The 22,544-nt window shown below is 35.5% G+C and overlaps 2 protein-coding genes across 8 annotated transcripts in view; one reads left to right on the forward strand and one right to left on the reverse strand.

Annotated features, from left to right (window-relative positions):
* The window catches only part of chst11 (carbohydrate (chondroitin 4) sulfotransferase 11), a 52,354-nt gene extending 38,251 nt beyond the window's left edge, over positions 1–14,103 (reverse strand). For 2 of the 5 annotated variants that reach the window (XR_007929785.1, XM_051891077.1), the window contains exon 1: positions 13,812–14,099. Coding sequence is in view for 2 of the 5 variants with exons in the window: in XM_051891077.1 (XP_051747037.1) it covers positions 13,812–13,929 (118 nt within the window). In the remaining 3 variants the exon portion in view is untranslated. Of the gene's footprint in view, positions 1–13,811 lie in introns of all 5 variants that reach the window. The other 3 variants (XM_051891078.1, XM_051891079.1, XM_051891081.1) reach the window with 3 other exon arrangements.
* Positions 14,104–17,114: 3,011 nt separating this feature from the next.
* On the forward strand, positions 17,115–21,913 carry nfyba (nuclear transcription factor Y, beta a). Of its 3 annotated transcripts, none has more exons than XM_051891227.1 (7): positions 17,115–17,187; positions 17,907–18,000; positions 18,112–18,245; positions 18,892–19,089; positions 19,338–19,416; positions 19,646–19,725; positions 21,353–21,913. In XM_051891227.1, the coding sequence occupies exons 2-7, from the start codon at positions 17,907–17,909 to the stop codon at positions 21,383–21,385; spliced, it is 618 nt and encodes a 205-aa protein (XP_051747187.1). In that variant the 5' UTR covers positions 17,115–17,187; the 3' UTR covers positions 21,386–21,913. The 3 variants fall into 3 exon arrangements, with proteins under 3 accessions (XP_051747187.1, XP_051747188.1, XP_051747190.1); XM_051891228.1 differs by lacking the exon at positions 17,115–17,187 and adding an exon at positions 17,194–17,450; XM_051891230.1 differs by lacking the exon at positions 17,115–17,187 and adding an exon at positions 17,196–17,345.
* The last annotated feature ends 631 nt before the right edge of the window (positions 21,914–22,544 follow it).

Consider the following 22,544-nt stretch of genomic DNA (forward strand, 5'->3'; position numbering starts at 1 on the left):
ACAACCCATTTGCAACCCATTTGCTGGGTTAAAACAACAACTTCATTGGGTTAGAACAACCCATTCGCTGGGTTAAAACAACCCATTTGCTTTGGTTAAAACAACCCATTCACTGGGTTAAAACAACCCATTTGCTGGGTTAAAACAACCCAACCGCTGGGTTAAAACAACCCATTTGCTGGGTTAAAACAACCCATTTGCTAGGTTAAAACAACCCAACCGCTGGGTTAAAACAACACATTCGCTGGGTTAAAACAACCCAACTGCTGGGTTAAAACAGCCCATTCACAGGGTTAAAACAACCCATTTGCTTGGTTAAAACAACCCATTTGCTGTGTTAAAACAACCCAACCGCTGGGTTAAAACAACTCAATCGCTGGGTTCAAACAACCCATTCGCTGGGTTTGTCCATTTTCAACCCAACTTGGGTTGTTTTTAACCCAGCATTTTTTGGAGTGTAACAACTGCACATTTTCAATTTTTACAGTAGCTATTTCCAACATGCTTCATTCCTATTCATCAGTTTGACAGAACTGGATCATTGTAAGTGATTAACATAAATGTCCAGAAGATAATTAAAAACTGAAACCATGCACAAATTCAGGCAGGGACACTTATAGTTACATACTTTCGTACATATTATAAGTCTCTCTGTGAAGCAAGCCAGGCTCTATTTATAGCTGCTAGGTCAGAGTTTCTCCTCTCCCTCAAACACACTTCCACCACAAACCTCTAATTCCGTATGACACACCCTTAAAGAAGAAGGACAAGAAGAAGGAGAAGAGAAGATGAGCAAACAGAAGCTGCAGGACAGAAAAACAACAAACAGAAACTGATTAAATTCAAACCCACAGTGTCCAAATCTGAAGCTAAACCCCGTGTTAACTGAGACTGCACCATTCAGAGCAGCTGAAGATCTATAATCAGCAGGATCCAGTGTAGGTCTAATGTATGGTTAGATATGGAGAAGCAAGCAGCCGTCAGCCAGATGCTCAGAAGACAAATGACACTACAACACTTCAGCCACGGCGTGACTTCAGTCATCACTTGTGAGCTCGTGTCACTTCCCACTGCAGAGTGTCGAAACATGACTCAATGTATAGCCATAATACACAGTGTCTTCAACCGCACTGTAATGAGAGGATACAGCATACACACACTCATGTGCAATCTGTACACGTTTACAACCCTCACAATCCTCCTTTTTATGCACACAACTTTCCTGCAATCAGTCATCATTTGCAACTCATTTTACCATAAAGCCTCCCCTAAACGTCACCTAAAAACAACAGATTGTAGTTGGCTGCTTTTCATGTGGGTCAGATGTTGTCTTCCTGTCTAAGTGGGCGGTCTTATGCTATTAGTCACGGTCTAACTGCACGAGACTGGTGCCGATTTGACCCGAGGAACCTCATGAATGTTTTAGACCAAGAGTGGCATGAGGGAAAGATACAACAACCCAAATAATGTGCTCAGCGATCCCGCCCCAAAGACCCGCAACAGTGATCCATGCAGTCCATTACACAGGAGCGTACCATTACTGCTCAGCATGGGGGGGTCAGACTGATGGGCCTCTCACATCCACAGTCCTTCTGTTTAGAGTGCGCTTTGATTAGATCACCCACTTACACCTCTAATTAGCTCCGTTAAATCAGACAACCTCCAAATTACAAGTGCGGTTCAAGCATTTTCTGAATCTCCTCTGCCTCTTGTGCTCTGCTCACCTTGACAAAAGCTACAGTTTTTGTTCCTCACAGTGTTATCAGTTATATATGGCTATTTATGTGATTATTTGAAATAACTGCGATTGTTCTACACTTTACATTCCAGTCATGTACAGTATAGCCTGAAATCTACAGCAGCACATTTTGTGAGTGCACAAAACAAACTCCATCATAGACGGCTTCATTTGACTCCATCGTGCAGTTCACTTTTAATATGCACTGTGAACCCAAAGTGCTCGAGGTTCACTTTATTTCACAAACATCCCAAATATATTTGGCTGTTACAGGTTACTGTGTAATGCTACATCACAAAAAATTAGCTTGTTAATATTAATAAAAATAGCAATATAATTTAAACATTATTATTATTAACTATAATATTAATAAATAATATTAATAAAAATAACAATATTGTTCAAAAATAAGAATCCAAATTTTATTATTATTGTTAAAATAAAAATAAAATAAAAATAAAAATTTGAAACATTTATAAAATAACAATATAATTTTATATTCCAAATATAATAATAATAATAATAATAATAGTTATTTTACTAAAATCATAATAGACAATATTAATAATATTAATAAATAAAATAATATTCAAAATTGTATTATTATTATTATTATTATTAATGATAATTTACCATCATATTTAGGTTGGATAGGTTCCAAAAATGTAACTGTGTGAATGGAAAGTATAAATATTATAATATTTATAAATATTATATTTTTTAATATGTTTTAATTTAAATGTCAGTTTATTTTTTAAAAAGTGCGATATTTGTTTGCAAACATTTGATTATGATAATTTAAACATTTCATGTCATAGATATAAATGGCATGAAATACTGTAGTATTTATGAATATTTTAATATTTAAATTTCAGTTTATTTAAAATAATGTAATTCTACTCAGTGCCATATTTTTTTTGCAAATATTTGATTATGAGAATTTATACATTTCATATCATAGATGTAAATGGCATGAAATATTGTAATATTTATAAATATTTTAATATTTACATTTCAATTTATTTAAAAAAAATAATGTAATTTTACCCAGTGCATTATGTGATTATGAGAATTTATACATTTCATATCATAGACGTAAATGGCATGAAACACTGCAATATTTATAAATATTTTAATATTTACATTTCAGTTTTTTTTTTTTTTAAATGTCATTCTACTCAATGCAATATTTATTTGCAAATATTTGATTATGAGAATTTATAAAGTTCATATCAGATGTAAATGGAATGAACAAAAAGGCAATTAAACAAGTAATCACAATCGTTTGTATTATTAATCCTCAGCAGAAATGTCGTAAATGTGAAAGCCCTATAAAGCAGATGTCAACAAATAAAGCAGCCACAAAACAGAATAGTACTCATATGTAAGAATGCATGAAATAAACCCCAGTGTCTTTTAGATGATTTTAAACAGTGGCTGCTTTTATGAGGCAAAAATCCGGGAACAATCAGCTTTATGTATGTGAATGAGCACTGAGTGTGAAGCAGTGAACTGCCATGCGATGCTGTCTGTGCGAGCAGTGTTTCGCACTGTTTTGGCTCTTTGTCTTGTGTTACTATTTGGAGCATGCTCAGAAAATCAGGCCCGTAAATCACCCGCTACCTCTTACCAAAAAGGCCCCTATAAGGGCCACTTCGACAGTTGCCATGGGAACATGAAAAGGAAGTACACTGATGGGATGTCTTCATGTCACGGCCAAGGGCGCACTTTTGAAACCAAGAAAATGTACTAAAAATGTGAATTAGAAAAGCAAACAGCAACAGCATTGAGTCTTCTTAATAATCAGACTTTGTCCAGGCTCTGAGTGAGACGCTCTATACTATATTATCACTCAAACACACACACTTCCATGTGCAAATAACGTCCATGTTCCTGCTAAAGTTTCTCTTCCTTATTCTCAAAACAAAATGGTATGGTTTTAAAGTAACTGAAATACACACACACACACACATACACATACCACAAAATTACAGACTGGAAGAGGACTATGCAAAAGTGAGATCCTAAAATAGCCTGGAAGTTACAGTAGTCAAACCAGAAGAGTCACATTGATTGCAAATTATTCCAGGACCTTTAACAGTGTCAAAAACACTCACATTCTGTTTATTATAAGCACACACTGCAGTTATGTCACGTGAGTCAGGTGGATTCTGATTGGCTGTCAATGTTTTTAACATTTATCAGCAACAAAAAATTGTTCTGAAAGTGATTCCAATGATATTGTTCCTCTGTGTTGTTTTCGTTATAGTTGTGGTGTGTACTCCCCTATTTTCATAGAATTAGAACCATTATTAAAACTTTATTGATATAGTTTTCGTTATATGTATTGTCCTTGGTGTGAACGGGCTTTTAGTGGTGGGATTTTTCATTATCTCTTTCTGCAGGTAACATTGTTACACCAATAGGTCTTTATTAGTGAGTCATAGAATCATTCATTCATTCAGTCGATTCATTCAAAAATGCTGATTCATTAAGGAATGAAACAAGTTACTATACACTTGTTTGAGATGCATCGGCGCTATGCAGACCAATTGGCGTATGACATCAAAGTATCACGAGAGCATACGACTCCTTATGCTTTTGAAGCGTTCTCATATACAGATCAGTCTGCGCAGCACCGATGCATCTCGATCAAGCCTTACACTTATGAATGAGTCATTGAATCATTCATTAAACCAATGCGTTCCACAACACTGATTTATTCAGGAATGAAACAAGTGACTCTTTTTGAATGAGTCATTGAAACATTCACTCAACTGTTTTGTTCAAAAACACTGATTCATTCAGGATTCAGAATGAAATGCTACTACTGTGTTCTTCTAGTTTGAAATATATTTGTTGGGAGGAGCAAAAACAGACAAAGTAACTGCCAATATTGTGTCTAAAATGTAACTTACTCAATATTACTTCTTTGTTTATTGAACTGGTGTATAAAAGTGCCTACTTGTTACTCCAAGAACTTCGTAGAAACGTTCCAAGCCACCACTGCTGTTTAACATGAAGTTTTCAAATTAGTAATGGATGCTTAGAAATATTTTTGGATGTTAAAATGGCTATAGGGTGTTAGTTTGGGGGCGGGACTATCAGTTTGTCCAACCAATGGCAGATGAAGGGAGTGTTTAAGGAAACCTTTTTGATAACAGTCATCATTGTTTTAGTGGCACTTGTGGTACAGAAATTACACATTTCAAAAAAGTGATTTAAATGGTGGTAAAATGTACATGTTTGCTTAAATAGTAACCTAAAATCTTTTTAATGCACATAAAATTTAAAAAAAAAAATCATAAAAGCTGGGTATATATATATATATATATATATATATATATATATATATATATATATATATATATGTTTGTGTGTATTTAATTATTTTATCCTAACGCTGTGCAGTTTATGCATGCACTACACAGTCTCTTGATTTCTGTTTTGCTTTCTCAGGTCTGCACACATATCAACTGTAATGTGTCTCTTCAGACCCGATGCAATTGTTCACTGCCTCATTTTCTTTCATTGCAGAAGAGGGATTAAATTGGATAAATAAACTTTTTATTAATAGCCATGGATTATCTGTGTATCCAACCATCATCCATATTATTCAAGGGAGTGAGCCTTCAAGTCCACATGCTTACAAACATACAAAAGAAAAGCGTCCACACCACTAACACACATGCACATGTGTGAACACCTGTTTACACTCACACCCCATCCCCCCAAAACACACATCATACATGCCACTGTTTCCATGGTGATCGCTTACACCCCGTGAAATGTGGTATTTCTCTGCCGTCGCATATCTTCTCACTCGAGTTCGCTCTTTTCTTTGTCTCTTTCTAATGGCCTCTTTCGTCCTCTCTCTTTCCTTTGGCCTGCAGCACTGATAAATATGTTTTAAGCAACGGACAGGATGAGCTGTCAAGTATTGCTAGACCAAATCAACCTCTTATGCACATATATAAATGTGAGTGTTTAAGACAAGTATGCTTGTTCTGCACTAGTGGATAGTGATAAAAAAAAAATCTTCTATGGCTAATAATGCCCATTTTTACACAACAATCAAGAGAAGTCTGTGTAAATACACACCCCTCCTGAAAGCATACACGTTTCCCTTATTTAAAACCATAATTCACTTTAGCTCTTTTCAAGAGCGTAATTAATTCTGAACAAATCCCCAGACTTGCTCTGATTGTGGAAAAACTCAGACCTGTACCTGAAGTGCTGAATCTCACAAAGAAATGTGTAGGTCGTATTTCAGAGCCAATGTTCAAAAGGAATAAAAAAAGAAGTTTTATTTTGAAACATGACATTATTTTCATGTTTAGACCCCCTATCCCCCATTATCAAATCAAATTCTGTACAATAAATACTTTATTTACAATATTATATTATATTATATTATATTATATTATATTTAGTGCTGTCAAATCAATTAATCATGCTTAATCGCATCTAACAAAAAATTTGTTTGTGTGTATATATATATATTTAGTATTTACACATGTATTTAAAAACACGATTAATTGATTTGACATCACTAATTATATTATATTATATTGTATTATATTATATTATATTATATTATATTACATTATATTATATTATGCAATTTTATACTTTACAATTTAGATTATTTATAATATTCTGTAATAATTTATTATAAATTATTTAATATAATCATATAAATTATATTTATATTTTATAACATAACATAACACAACAACATAACATAACATAATGATACATAAAAAAAACATTTTGCATAACAATAATGAGAATTGGTGGGGAATGGTGTTCATTGTCCAAATGCAAAAAGAAAAAAGAAAAATCCTAAAAACAGACTATTTTGGTAAAATATGACCCAGGCATGTTTTTAGCAATTTTTGTGAGATTCACCCAAAAAACACAAAAGGAAACCAAGATCCAAGAAGCTTATTATCAGACATAAATCATATATATAATATAATAACAATGATAATAATAATAATAATATATCACTGCTGTGATATTGGGTGTGGAGCATCAATGAGATGCTCCGATCATGACGTGAAAGTGTAGTTCAGCTTTTGTGTGTGTGTGTGTGTGTGTGTGTGTGTTTCTTAGACATTCTTAACCCTTCATTGGTTTCATTCTGTCACAAAAATGTGTCCTCTCCCTGTCATCATGAAAACGGGCATAAACAATGGCCAAATGCGGTTAGGACCCTCTTCTCCCATTAACAGTCTAGAGCTCAAGTCTTCCAGCAAGATCAATGCTTATCAATGCTCTCGCCAACAAAACACTCAATTCAGCACGCGCTGACACTCTACGTAGAGCATAATGACTACAGATAGCCCTAATGAGACACTCACACACACAGACATATACACACTTTTTATTATGCCCTTTGGGGGAAAAAAGCACAATTGAGATCTCCTAGACGTCAAACCCAAACGTTAAATATATCAGCACACAGTCATTTTATACCTCTCTACTGTATTGTCTCGTTTGTGTCTATGTATTTCTCTTATCTTAAAATATCAAGACCAAGTCACTTATATTTAGCGTATATCTGAGAACTTTATCTCTCCTATAAAGCTATAAAAGAGCAACCTCCGAGCACTTCTTCTGGGATCTGCACACACCATGACCCCACAACTCTGTAATTATCAAATTCAAAAAAGGAGCAACACATAATCACGCAACACAAACTCACTTTACCAAAATATTTAAAGCACTGGCTCCTAAAAAAGCAAAGTTATTATGGGATTTAGGATATAATCAGCCATACACAGAGATCTCTTCATTCTTCCAGCTTCCTCCAGATGCAGGTGGCTGGCATCCAGATGTTGGATTTGGTAAATGACACTTATGCAGTTTTCCATCGTTAAGACGCGGCTCCGCCCACGACAACACGCTGCAGACGGCGCAAGCTGAGCTTAATGAGCCTAATGGGCTGACTCATAAACCACAAACATGTGCACACCTTTTATCTCACACACATGGCTGTGTTGGGAATTGCTTTAACAATTAACCATTGGAGAGACAGAAAGGGCAAGAGAGAGGGAGACAGATGAGGCGTCTGTCTGCAGGCGTGGCTTTTGACATCAGCGATAATGAAAGAAGAAGGAAGCCTATCAGATATGCAGGGGATTCCTACGGTTGGCATTCTCCAAAGATACAAGCTTATCAGGGCATGTGTGGGGCAGGTATGATAGCAGCAGATGTTCGCACGCAGCCCAAAAACATGAATCAGGAAGTGTGAGCCACAAATTCAATCCGCTTCAGCAGATGGATATCAACCAAATTGGTCTTGTGGGCTCCAACGACACAATCTCTGGCTCGAACACGAGGCACAGCGCAATAATAACAAGTGCAGCGAAGAGAATGTGGATCAAAGCTGATGTCACTACATTCATGTTACAAAGGCAAAAGAATTTTGCTTTAAGCTTGTTTGGATAATATGTGTGTATCTGAATGATTCTCAAATGTCGATACTCCAGCTGTACCAGTGTCCACATCTCTCCTATAATATTATATATTATATTATATACTCCTATAATATTATTTATATAATATTATTATTGTATTTCAATAAAATTATTACAAAATAATATAATTATTTAAAAAAAATAATAATAATAATAATTTAAAATGTATATTAAAAATAAAATTTGAATATTTATTAATGTATTTAATTATAATATTAATATTCTTATTAAAATAATATTATTTAAATTTATTAGTTATATTATTACAGAATTTCATATTATATTAAATATTATTACAAATATATGTAATATATATATTTGGAATAATATTTAATACATTATAAATAATATATATATATATATATTGTATTTAAATAAAATATTCTGATACATTTTATTGAAATATTTAATTATTTTTAATTATTCATATTAATTTTATTATTAATCTTATTCAAATAACTTTATTTAATTAATTTATTAGTTATATTGTTACAGTATTTCATATTATTATATATTTTTATTATATATATATATATTTGTAATAATATTATGTATATTATTGTAATTAAAAATTATTAAAGAATATTAAATTATAAAAATGTATTCTGAATTTAAAATGTAAATATTTATTTAATTATTATAATATTAATCTTTTTTTATCTTAATTAATTTTTGTTATATTATTACACAATTTCATAATTAAATATTATTAAAATGTAATATATATATATATATATTTAATATATATGTAATATATTATAAAAAATATATATTTGTAATAATATATATTATTGTAATTAAATAAGATTATTAAATATTATATTATAAAAATGTATTCTGATTTTAAAATGTAAATATTTATTTAATTATTATAATATTAATCTTAAATAATCAAATTATTTAAGATAATTTGAAATTCTATAATAATAATATTAAAATAACTAATTAATTAGTTATTTTAATATTATTATTATAGAATTTCAAATTATCTTAAATATTATTACAAATATATATATAACAATTATTACAGATTATTTTAAAAATGTATTCTGATATATTCATTCTCCAGTTGTACCAGTGTCCAAATCTCTCTGGGACCAGCTTGAGCATGTGGGCGTGTGTAAGCCGATGGCTTGGAGAGCTTGGAAAACAACGAGCGGACCACACCAAGATCACACAAACAGGATATCCTGCATATGCACTCTCCATAAAAATGGACACAGAAAAAACAACAACAACAAAAAAAACAATGAGCTTGGAACTGGCAGGCAGGCACTTACGCAACGGTAAACAGACAGTGTGATTTGAGCTTTGGGTATGTCATTTGTTTTCACGTTGACGTGACCTTTATCGTTCATAGACATCAAATGCCAGGCCTTCTCAACAGACACGGAAGATGAAGAAGAAAGACTGCTGTACATCAGGGAAAGTCAGTCACACAAATGCAGAAAGACAGCCTTATCTGAGCTCTCAGGAAGAACCGGGATTCTTTGGTCTGCTGGTCTGAGTCCTCGTCCCAGTCCTGAGTAACCAACCCTTAAGGAATGCTGAACTCCCCACAGACATTCCTTATCTCTTTTCTTCTAAGACAACTCATTTTGGTTCTTTTCCACTCCTATAATTCCCTCTCTTTTCTCTATCTCTTCAGTCCTGTATCACTCAAGAGGTTGCTCTTATCGAGAGTTCTCAGTTATTCTTTATTTTTTCTCAGATGGTTCTTCTAAAATTCCTCAGGAGAAATAAAAATAGAGACAATAGAGCTATAAAATGAACGTGGATAGCATAGCTCAGGTAACTTTAACATGGAGGAATGTGATGGGAAATATTAAAATCTCTGGCTTTTATTTTTTGTTTTTTTGAATACTGACAAATCTGAGCACAGAAATATATTAAAGAAATATTCCAAGTTCAAATGTTGATAATCACAAAAAAGTATTTTAAGTCATCTCTCAGTTTCTTAAAAAAAAAAAAAAAATCAAGGTTACAGTGAGACACTTACAATGGAAGTGAATGGGGCCAAATTTTGGAGAATTTAAAGGGGACCTATAATGCCCCTTTTCACAAGATGTAATATAAGTCTCTGGTGTCCCCAGAATGTGCCCGTGAAGTTTCAGCTCAAAATACCCCACAGATCATTTATTATAGCTTGTTAAATGTGCCCCTATTTGGGTGTGAGCAAAAACACGCCATTTTTGTGTGTGTCCCTTTAAATGCTAATGAGCTGCTGCTCCCGGCCCACTTTCCAGAAGAGGGCGGAGCTTTAACAGCTCGCGCTTCGGTTGCTCAACAACAACAAAGCTGGAGAATCTCACGCAGCCAAACTGAGGATTGTCAGTAACGGCGTTCAGCCTTACATTGTTCAAACCGGAGTCGGACACTGATGGAGAGACTCAGGAAGAAGTTACAACTTTTAGAATGAAACTGGACGTTTCTGAATGGTTAGTGGATAAATTTATGTAGTTGCTGTGGAGTTGAGTCAACTCATCGACTAGCAGGTGCCGTCATGTTAATCTTTTGTGCAAATCCAGTGTTGAATTGACCCTCATTTGTGAAGCAGTTCGCCATAAAATGACAGCATGGTAACAACACTCTACTACAACAACTCTTCCTCTTCTCTAAAGCAGCCCAACATGGCCTCACCCCCTTTGTTGAGTGTTCCCGGGGTCGGAGTTTATGTAAATGTTGGGGTTTGTGATGTCACCAACCCAGGAATAAGCACGTAGTCCCTACCAGTCGTTTGTTGTAGTCCTTAAAAAGCGATTTCTTTGCATTGAACTTTGAGTGTCGTAACTTTGCTCAAACAGCAACATTACACACTAACTAAAGTTCAACGACCCCTTTAAAAGCAAAAATGTGAAGCTTATAATATTATAAAAGCACTTAGTTTAATTGTTCTGTTAAAACTTTTTATGCATTTTGACCGTTCATTTACACGACAACAGTGTTTTGGGGGCCTAAAAATACAAACTTTTGAAAACGATACCGTTATCGTAAACTACAAACACATGAAAAGGTGACGTCATGTGCATGCGTATTACGTGTTCAGTCTATAGGCGTGTAGTGGTTCTTGAAATGAAAATGCACATGAAAATGAAAATGCAAAGGAAAAACTTTTCAGATTTTATGAGGCCTACATTTTTTACCCTAAATCATAATTTTTACAGTTGTTTTGTCATGGCAACAAAGTTGTAAAATTTAATATAACTTTACACAGAAAAGATTTATTCACAATACAATCATGTTAACATGCATATCGATTTCATCTCATTGCTGTGCTACTGAAAGAGAAGTATTTTAACGTTTGCATGACGTCACTCAACTGCTCAGTTCCCCTTTGAGGCGCTTTCTAATGCGAGTGTATCTGTGTGTGCCAGTGTGTTCTCAGGGTATGTTTGTAGGCTAGAGTGCATAATCAGGTCACACACGGGGGGAGGAAAGGACAAAAGAGCAAGGGCATGCGGCCATAGAGACACTCACACACACAGAAGAGGAAACTGAAACACCTGTCAAGCCATAAGGGAGACTGTTGTATCAGACATTGTTCATAAGCATGTGGGATGCACAGATGCGTTTAGAAACAGCTGCTTGTACCACCATGCAAAAAAATGCCTGTACATCCTAGCAGACCATGGGATGGGACAGAAAACATGGGAAGTGGACGTGTGCACTTTTGATCTTCTCTAAACTGAATCATCATGCGCAGGTCTGGATGAGTGCGCATGAACTCATCAGTTCCTCCGTCTCGTTTCAGCATCCAGTTTTTGTAAGATGATGATGACATGGGCATTCCAGCGGACTGCTGAGAACCTTCACATGCCGGTGACGCTGATGACTCACCGTTTCCAGAGACATTCCTCCGTGCCGGTGACCACAGCGGTTACTGACTACTGCACTACTACACAGGTTTCATTGTCCATAACTGGATCTTCCATCCGCGGCGCACGGGAATTCACCCAAAAAAGCAGGTGACATGCTACATGCTTTGGACAAGATGGAAAAGTCTAACAGATGCACATAATTATACATCCAACATCATCTATCAATAGAACTTCCAGATGTGTTCTGTGGATGTGTTTCAGTGGATTTTGATAGATAGATAGATAGATAGATAGATAGATAGATAGATAGATAGCACACGTACATCTGCGATATGTCTGTTAAGGATCACTGTTAAACATCTGATAGACATCTTTAAGATGTCAGTTTTACATACATTTTAAATCATAAACATCTTAAAGACATTTTCTAAACGTATATTTGACATCTGACAGGAAACCTCTTATAGACGTATTGCAGATGAGCAAACACTCTAAAAAATACATCTTCCAGATGTAAGCACGCATATCAAATAGACGTCTCTAGATAGACAGATAGATTGATTGATCAATCGATCGATTGGAGACGTCTATTTGATGTGCGTGCTTACATCTGGAAGATGTATTTTTTAGAGTGTTTGATCATCTGTAATACGTCTATAGGGCGTTTCCTGTCAGATGTCAAATATATGTTTTAAAATGTATGTAAAACTGACATCTATAAGATGTTTGTAAACAGCAGATGCTTTCCAGATGAAGTGATCCTTAACAGACATCTCACAGACGTATGTGTGCTATCCGGATAGATAGATAGATAGATAGATAGATGGATAGATAGATAGATAGATACGTCTATTTGATGTGCGTGTTTACATCTGGAAGACGTATTTTTTACAGTGTTTGCTCATTCGCAATACGTCTATAGGGCGTTTCCTGTCAGATGTCAAATATACGTTTAGAAAATCTCTTTAAGATGTTTATGATTTAAAATGTATGTAAAACTGACATCTATAAGATGTTTGTAAACAGCAGATGCTTTCCAGATGAAGTGATCCTTAACAGACATCTCGCAGATGTATGTGTGCTATCTGGATAGATAGATAGATAGATAGATAGATAGATAGATAGATAGATAGATAGATTGATTGATTGATTGATTGATTGATTGATTATCTCATGATGGAAATTGCTCAACCGTTCAAGCGCAGTAACCACAATACAAACACCAACACCTAAGCTCAGTAAATTGAACATGCTAGGCTATATTTTCTTCGATTGTTGAATTATTTTGCTGGTCCACTTCATACTTTCTATTCAGTTTCACAGCAATATAAACAACAGTTATGAACAGAAACAGCAGGGCGAATGTATGTCGGCTGTACGTCAGTATCGATGTATGGATGTTTGTACAGCGTGTCAGCTCTTTGATTCAGTACAGTGACTCTACTGTACCGGTCACCGGAGACAATGACCATCCCTCCACAACACAGCCCTAAACAACGGACCCGGGCTCTACCCATTGTGCTTCATATAAATAAAAGATTAAAAATGCATCAAACTGAACGGTATTATTGATAGGCTACAACAGAGAGCAGGAGCTTTGATGTGAGTCAGTCCATCATTCACTCTCGATGCTGCTGATCGATGCGCTCCTTTAAACAGCTCATTGATTATTAATGACATTCTTCCACACCAAATCACCAAGTAAGGAGCGACAAAAGGGGGAAAGGAGCATCTTAAAACCTTTAGAATGAAACCATCACGAAGTCCTACCTGGTTGGAACATACTTTGGAAATAGAAGATGACCAGAATAAAAGATCCTAAACAAGTGGCCAGCACCATCCGGCAGATCCTACTCATCCTCATGAGGTCCAGTAACGTCTGTTTCATGGCTGGGCACGAAGAGACGGAGGGACGGAGGGAGGCTGCCGAGCCCCGTACAGCGGGTCTGTGTTTGATGCTGATGCTCTCGCTGCTGCCGCCTGCCTGCGCCCGTGTCTCAAAGATCTCAGCGCAGCTCCCTGGAGTGCGCTACCTTCCTCCGCACACTAGACTACAGTGGCGAAACTCCGCCCCTTCTCGCCGCGCGGTGAATGAGCGCGCCCACGCTTTCATCTTCGTTTCCATTGAACTTGTCGCAATCATTTCTCGCATTTCCTCTCTATTTTTCAAAGTTGAAACTTGATTTTCTTCATCAGAAATTTATAAAAAGAGGTCAAAATCGTCATTTACTCACCCCCAAGTTGTTCCAAACCTGTATGAGTTTCTTTCTTCTGCTGAACACAAAAGAAGATATTTTGAAGCATATTGGTAACCAAACAGTTTGGAAGTCAGTGGGGCCCATCAACTGTTTGGTTAGCAACATTTATCAAAATATCTTCTTAACCCCTTAAACTGTTTGAGTATAGACATGAAAATGCACAATCTAAACCTAAAAGGTTGTAATTCAAGAATGCTTTGGAATATAGACATAAAGCTGGTCTCGTTTTAAAGAGGACACTCGGCAGATTATCCCTGAAGTAAAAGCATGTTCAAATAAAAAGCAAATAAAAGTATGAAAAAGTTATGGGTGTTTATATTTACTGTAAATCAAATGTAATGTACTAAACATTTTTATTTTATATAAAACATATATTTTATTAAATATCTTTTACTCTAAAATTGCTATTAAAACAAATCCATATGTCTAAACATGTTCTGTTCCAAATTTGAAGTCGATATTGCAAAAATTAAAGTTCCCATGAGATTTTGTTTAGGCGCTGTACCAAAAATATCCACCGGGTGTCACCCACATTCCATTGATGCACTCTCCTGTAACAAATTTATAAATTTCTATCCAAAAGTCACTTCTATCACACAAAACAATCACCAAATATGAAACCTTGAGACTCAGAACTTTCAGACGATATGTGTTTTGTCAAAAAGTTTTAAATGTAAAGTATTTAAAATAAAATCTGTAATATGAAATATGACACCCGCCCACTAGGGGAGGAGCCCACTAAAAGAATTTTCCATGGTAACACAATGGCAAATTTCAAAACGGTTTTCACAGGATGAATTTTGGGTTCATAAGCTTTCGAATGATACCTAATTTATGATGATTACTAAAATATGTGATATGAAAAAATGCGCTAAATAAAAAGAGCGCCAAGCGTCCCGTTAGCAGGAAGAAATTCATACAGGTTTGGAACAACTTGAGGGTAAGTGATGACAAAATTTTCATTTTTGGGTGAACTATCCTTTTAAGTTGCTTAAAAAAATTAGGCAGCGTTACAATTAAACTTAAATCAAGTAATTTTGTTTCTCCTATATGCAGTATAGAGGAGTTAGATTGACATCACTGATATGAACTGCTGCTGTACATTAACCTACTGAACTCATTGTGCAGTCATCAGTGTGAGAAAAGTATTTACAAGAGCAAGTTCATCAGAGCGTGGATTACTGGCCTAAAAATCCCAATCTACATCACGAGACTGTGGTCAGGTTGGTGGGAATTTTTTTGAGTATGTGCTGGTAAATAATGCAGAAGCTGGAAAGTCCAGAAAAAAACAAGTAGCCCATTGAATATATACCACCAGGGGATATTAATATAATTTAAAATGCAGACGAAAATCCATAAATCAACACACTGCATAGATAAATAAAATGGAAACCTACAAAGACAGAAAACCCACATAGCTAACTGAATTTTAACCTGATATCCACCAGTTAGATTAAACAGCCTCAGGCAAACAGTGCTCAGTCGATGCCCCCCTGTGCTGAAGCGTGGATACAACACAAAGCCAATCACAACTGCAGAAATGAGAGAAAACTAATCAATGGTAAAAAACTGGAAGACTAATGGAATGTTAATTATTTATTAATGACATTATTTTACGCATAGATGTTCTACATAATCTTCGCAAGTTTCTTGAGTGGGTGCAGAAGAGTTTGTGGCGAAATCCAAATTGAAATTTAAGTCTTAATTTAAATTGCCACAACATTTCCTCCTCACTAAGCAGTGGCTAATATCATTATGCATTCACGGTCCACAGCATTCAGTGCTGAGTGAAGCAGAAACGTTTAAAATTCATGAGTGATTTTGCATTCTGGACCTGCTGATTAGAGGCAGTTTCTGAGGTGTCCATTCCCAAGAGGGAATTAGGCCAGAATTACAAGGTCATGGTGTTGAGGTCGTCTGAGAAGAGTTTTTACTGTACAGCTACAAAATAACGTACAATAAATGGAAACTCCTGCAGTTATTTGTGGCCTGCCTGTGACTGTAACTTCTGTGCCAGATCAGACCCAAAATATGCAGCCAGGACAGGGGGTGAAATACTGTATTATTTTTATTTTGACTTTAAGTTGGCCTATGCCTAATTAGTTAAAGATGCTAATGCTAAAAACATGCTAATGAGGAAATTACAGTGCCTTAAGTACTACTTAATTTCCACATTAGCATGTTTTTAGCATTAGCATCTTCAACTAATTAGGCATAGGCCAACGTAAAGTCAAAATATATGTACAAAAGCATGTTGTACTTAATACAGTCAGTGACGAGCATGTCAGGGTTTTATAATTTGATTTTAATATTTCAGAGCTGTCTGCGATTAAATCGCTACTCTTAGGAAAGGCCTGGTTATTTCTACATGCATCTGGTAAAAATACTCATACAAAAATGTATCACAAGCAGTCCAGAATTTAGCAAAAATAAAAATAGATTTTAACTTTATCTTAATTTGTTCTTTAGGTGTCTACTTGATATATGAAAAGCCCAACGGAGCGTAAGGAAGCTTTCAAAAACGATTAACGAGATAAGATCACATCATCCACCCACATTCAATTGTGCTATTAGCGTTTATTTAACCTACTTTTTATTTGCTATGTTTGCCATCAGTTTGAGCCTATATGGCGCTTTTAAAGTTACAATAGGTGCATCATTCAGTCATGATAAAAGAAGTAAAAATATAATCTTTTAAGATTAAGGCCATTAGAAAACATTTTGCTCAAGATTTGTAGTTGCAACCAAATACACTGTAGTTTTAATTCACAATCTCATCTCCAGCGCGCCCCCTGGTGACTGCAGCCACGCGTGCACAAGCGCGGGCACAAACTGTCTCGCGCAGCCCCATTTCCGTCCAATCAAGTTGCAGCGCGAGCTCGAGTCAGGTTTGTATTTGTGGCTCCGGTCAAATGATCCGCTTCAGCGATAATTCTCGTGCTTAACGGGTAGAAAGGGATGTTACCGGCAGGCTTTTACAAGTTTTACCGGGCCGAAGGAGCAGTTAAATGCAGGAAGTGTTGAAAGAATGAATGTTTGAGGATGGGTAAGGGATTATTTGTGTGGAGAGATGGAGGCTACATGCACGCGAGGGCCCGAAGCCACATTTAACCACATTTAATAAACAGCAAGTTTATTATAAAAGAAGACTGTGAGTTTCTGGCTAACGTATCTAAATTGTTCATAAATGAGCTATTTCTTCCTGTTCAATGCGTGTAATTAGTTAGCTTGAGCTGGTGTGATGCTAACCTGCTAGCTGACCATCAAAACAAAGGCTGCTAGAGATATAGACAAATAATTATATAACCATTTATTGACTGTATTAATAATATATCCAGAGCCACGTTGTACACATTTATTACCTGTTTATTTTATTATATTACGTAAATGTATTTGTAAATATTTAACGTGCTATAATTTTTTAACCTTACGTATACTATTTATGATTATTATTTTGAATAATAATAATTTTTCATAATACTCTGGAGAGTTATTTAGTTGTCTTTTCTTGAGCCATGAGTGTATTCTTGCACATTATAAAGCTGTAATTATATAGCTGTAAATAAATGTTTTAACACAACCCTCATTGTTGTATTTGTGTCTTCAGATGGACGGAGACAGCAGTACCACAGATACCACTCAGTTAGGAATAACTGGAGAGTATATGACCGGAGGGACATATGTCTTACAGACCCAGGATGGTGAGGATATGACGTCACCATAAATCACTAATCTGTGTTAGAGTTAATTAAGAAAACATTTATTATGAGAGATGAGAAGCGGCATTTTTATTGTACATTGTTTGTGTGCAGATGATGGGGATGAAAGTTTTAATGACCATGAGGATGGCAACGGAAGCAAAGACAATTTCCGAGAGCAAGACATTTACCTTCCCATCGCTAATGTCGCCCGCATCATGAAGAATGCCATCCCACAGACTGGAAAGGTAGTTGCTCATTATGTAATTTGTGTATTGTGCATCTTAAAATGCTCTCATGGTCTTGGAAAAGCTAGAAATATCAGTAAATTATAACTCATGAAAATGATTAAAACCTTAAAATGTTATAAACTTTAAAAGAAAAAACACTATAGTGTTTTTTCGGTTTTAAAGTCGTCTTGAAACGGAAGTCACGATAGTCTTTTCTTCCCTATTGTGACGTATATCTGAGTGAAACTGCTTCTCGAACAAGAAAAAAATCATTGGATTGGATGGTGATTGGATTATGAATAAAAAAAATCCCTTGTAATCTAATCAAAATAACTTCCCCTCTTGCAGCTACATCTCTTCTCTGATGACATGTTTACTGGCGTGAGGGCGGGGCAACCTGTCACTCACATGACATCACAGCAATAGCAAACCACAACCATCCAATCAATTCCCAATGGGCAAAATCAAGTCCCGCCCTACTTTTTTTTTTTTTTTTTTTTGTTCAAGAAGCCGTTTCACTAGGATATCATTTATAATAAATACTGCAATATTCCATAAAAAAAAAAGAAATTGTTGTCTCTTTGAGTGCAAGCTGTATGAAATCCTGATCTTATGTACAAGTAAAGACCTTGATCACTTTTGTCATCTCATTTTTAAATCGCAGATAGCGAAGGATGCAAAAGAGTGTGTGCAGGAGTGTGTGAGCGAGTTCATCAGCTTCATCACATCTGAGGCCAGCGAGAGATGCCATCAAGAGAAACGCAAGACCATAAACGGAGAGGACATCCTGTTTGCTATGTCCACTCTGGGTTTTGACATGTACGTGGAGCCGCTTAAACTCTACCTGCAGAAGTTCAGAGAGGTATTATTCACTCACTCACTTGCATTTGCACACACCAGTTTAACCAGATCATGGTCTAAAAATATTATTGTCCATCCATATAAATGATTGTTGAGAACGTATCTTTGAGAGAAACAAAGATATAAAAATGTCTGTTTTTGCAGAATGTCATTTGTATAAAAGCAATACCTGCATGTGTCATCATAAATTATATTTTTAGAGCACAAATTGTGGTTAGACGTTATAAGTAACATGTTCATGTTTCTAAGGCAATGAAGGGTGAGAAAGGCATCACTCCAGTCACAGTCAGCGAAGGCCTTGGTGAAGAACTAACAGATGAGACTTTCAGTAAGTGCAAACTCTTTCATGCATATATATATATATATATATATATTTTTTTTTAAAGCTTACTTTATGCATAAAGCTGTATTTCCCTTCAGAGTAAGAGACTTATCCAACTCTTTAGCAGGTGACTTGTTCAGAAAATTTGATGTCATCAAAACATTGTGCTTATTTATAGCTATTGGTGTTTTAAAGGGTTTCCATGACAAACTAATATGAAGTGTTTCACTTGCAGCCGGTCAGTTGCCCGCAGGACTGATCACTGCAGATGGCCAGCAACAGAACGTGATGGTATACACCACCTCATACCAGCAGGTTAGTATGTAAACCAACTCATGTTAACCCACAGTAAGGCTGCATGATTAATCGAAATTAAACCGCACGCGATTTGCCAAAGGCTGCGATTATTTTATGCGCAGCTTGTCAGTGAAGCACGGCTCTGTGATCAGTAAATGCTGCTCCATCTGAAAGCCAGATATGCAAAATATGCCCCACAGAAGTACAATAACTCAAGTCATTCCAGGAAATCCCCTATGGGCATCATACTATCATTAGCCACGTTTACATGGAGCATTGTAATCGGTTTAAAAGTCCAATCCGAATGAAAATGCTCCATATAAACACCTCAGTCGGAATAAAAATGCCTAAACCGAATGAAATTGTAATCAGTTTGAGAGAGGTGGGATAAACCTTTCTATAAACCGAACAAAATAAAAAGTCTGCCATGTAAACGAGTTAAACCGATTACTTTGTGTCTACGTCATCACGTCAAGAGGTCAGGGGTCATCAGAATGCAAAATGTCGGCGGCAAAATTAAACTGGAGTAAAATTGAAACAACACATTTATTAAATACACTGAAGGAACTCAATGAATCATTACTACGGACCTTCATCCACACGCTTCTGCTTTACGGAGGAGGGAGAGGTAGTATTGAGATGCTCCTTAGAGATGCACAGCCACCAAACAGGTCAGCTTCCTGTTCCCGTCTTTTCCTCATACCATCCAGCACTAATATATGCTACAAATTTCACTCTGTTGCTTGATTAAGAGCAACACTTTACATAAAAATAGTGCGCATAAGAAATAACGGAACTCCATGTTGACAGGAATACACGGCGGCAAACAGGACATAAGCTAATGTGCGCATGTCACAAAGTCATTCAGATTGAAAGCGCCGGTGCATGTAAACACCATATCGGATTAGATAACGTCTCATGTAAACACTCCACCGAATCTTTCAATCGGAATGACAAAAAAGTGTACATGTAAACGTGGCTACTGTAGCTGAATAAACAGAAGATTGAAACACTTTGATTAAACATGGCTAATAAACACACGACTATGACAATATATGGTTTATTCAAGCCTTCTCAGGTATTTTTATGGTAATAAAGTATATTTATACTTCAATGCTAATCGACATAGCCTTCATCACTGTATAGAATACTATGAAATAATATGTTGTGTGCCTTATTCTGTGTAAGAAGCCACATCATCTCACAGAAGGATGTTTTCAAACACTCAACTGATGTTATGAAGTGAGTTTGGAGTAAATACATGTTATTAAATGTTGTCTTTTGTTGGACAAGAGGTTCATATAAATGCTTCTCATGTTTGGAAAGATGTTTGACGCATGTTGCTTTTTCAAATGCACATTATAAGCGACTCAAACTTGCAGTAATTTCAGATGGAGCAGCATTTACTACTGATTACAGAGCCGTGCTTCACTGACAAGCTGTGCATAAAAATAATCGCAGCCTTTGCGATTTCATAATTGTGCTAAGCCAAATCGGTTTAAGCGTGATTTCATGTTTATTGCGATTTATTGTGCAGAGCCCTAACCTACAGATATATGACTGAAGATTAGACCGAATGAACCATTTACTGTAGATTTTAGTTATGCTCATTATTTAAACTGTTTCTCTTTTTCTACTTCTTTAGATTCCTGGCGTTCAGCAGATACAATTCTCATGACTGAAGAACAGGCCCGAATATATCTAGTGGCCTGTCCAGTTTCTAGACAGACTTGTCTCTTGCCTTGCAAAGTTTTCAGGTCAGTGCTGGAAGACCAAGAGATGCCTGGTTACCAGAGCAGGAACAAAAGTGCCTGTTGCCAGGAGGCTGATTTGATCTAAGTGATGTCTTGTAATTCATTCAGTATTATATTTCGGCCAGTGTGTTTTGATTGGTCTGCTTGGTACAGGCCACACCAAATTATGAGTTGTTTGTTTGTTTTTGGTTCCTATTTGGTATTTAATAATTTTTAAAGTTTGGAATGGGGTTGTGGGAAGGCAGGAAGGCCATATTGACCATTTACATTCCCACAATTAAGGGAATTCTAATTTGATATGACATTTGATCTTAATTAACCTCATGAACTGACATTGTTATGCTGATTCTTTGAATAAAAATGTGATCTCTCTTTGTTTGAATATTGTTCAGCATGTCTTTAAAAAAAACTTTTATAGAAATTAAAATAAAAATGGTCAAGATCAAAATTAATTTGGATGAATGTATGGATTTTATTGCAATACCTTTTTTTTTTTAGTAAACTTTAGCCTATACAAAAAGACTATTATGGGAACGTGTGACAAAAATATGACCTATATTTGACTGAAATGTTGTGGAACAAATATAAAACAGTCAGTTTAAAATGAATTAAAATTATTTTGCCATCAAAAAAAAGGCACTAGTTCTTGAGAAAGCACAAATGGGAAGTGAATACGTACATGTCTGTAAATGAAGACTTTTTAAGAGCTCAGTTTGAAATGGTCATTAATACTCTCATTAATACTCTTTGTGGTTTTCTAGGTTAGTGAAATGCTAATGGAACATTAATACAGATATAATCTGCATTAGCAACTGTATCAATGGGATATTAAAAATCCCCACGTAGACTGATTATACTAATTGCACTTGGTAAATAGAGAAGTAGATGTATTACTATGTATAATTCATTAATGCACTGAATATTTATATACCCAAATTGCTTTTTTGGCAACATGTAGGATTGCCGTGTCCTAGTACCTGTTTTTGAAGTGGTAACAAAACTTGATAATTACCTGGATTATTCTATTTAAAGGTGCAGTATTACTTTTTCGTTCAAAATTTAAATGAGTCAATACATCCTACC

Source organism: Ctenopharyngodon idella, chromosome 4 (assembly GCF_019924925.1).
Source record: "Ctenopharyngodon idella isolate HZGC_01 chromosome 4, HZGC01, whole genome shotgun sequence".
NCBI classification, from domain to species: Eukaryota; Metazoa; Chordata; class Actinopteri; order Cypriniformes; family Xenocyprididae; genus Ctenopharyngodon; species Ctenopharyngodon idella.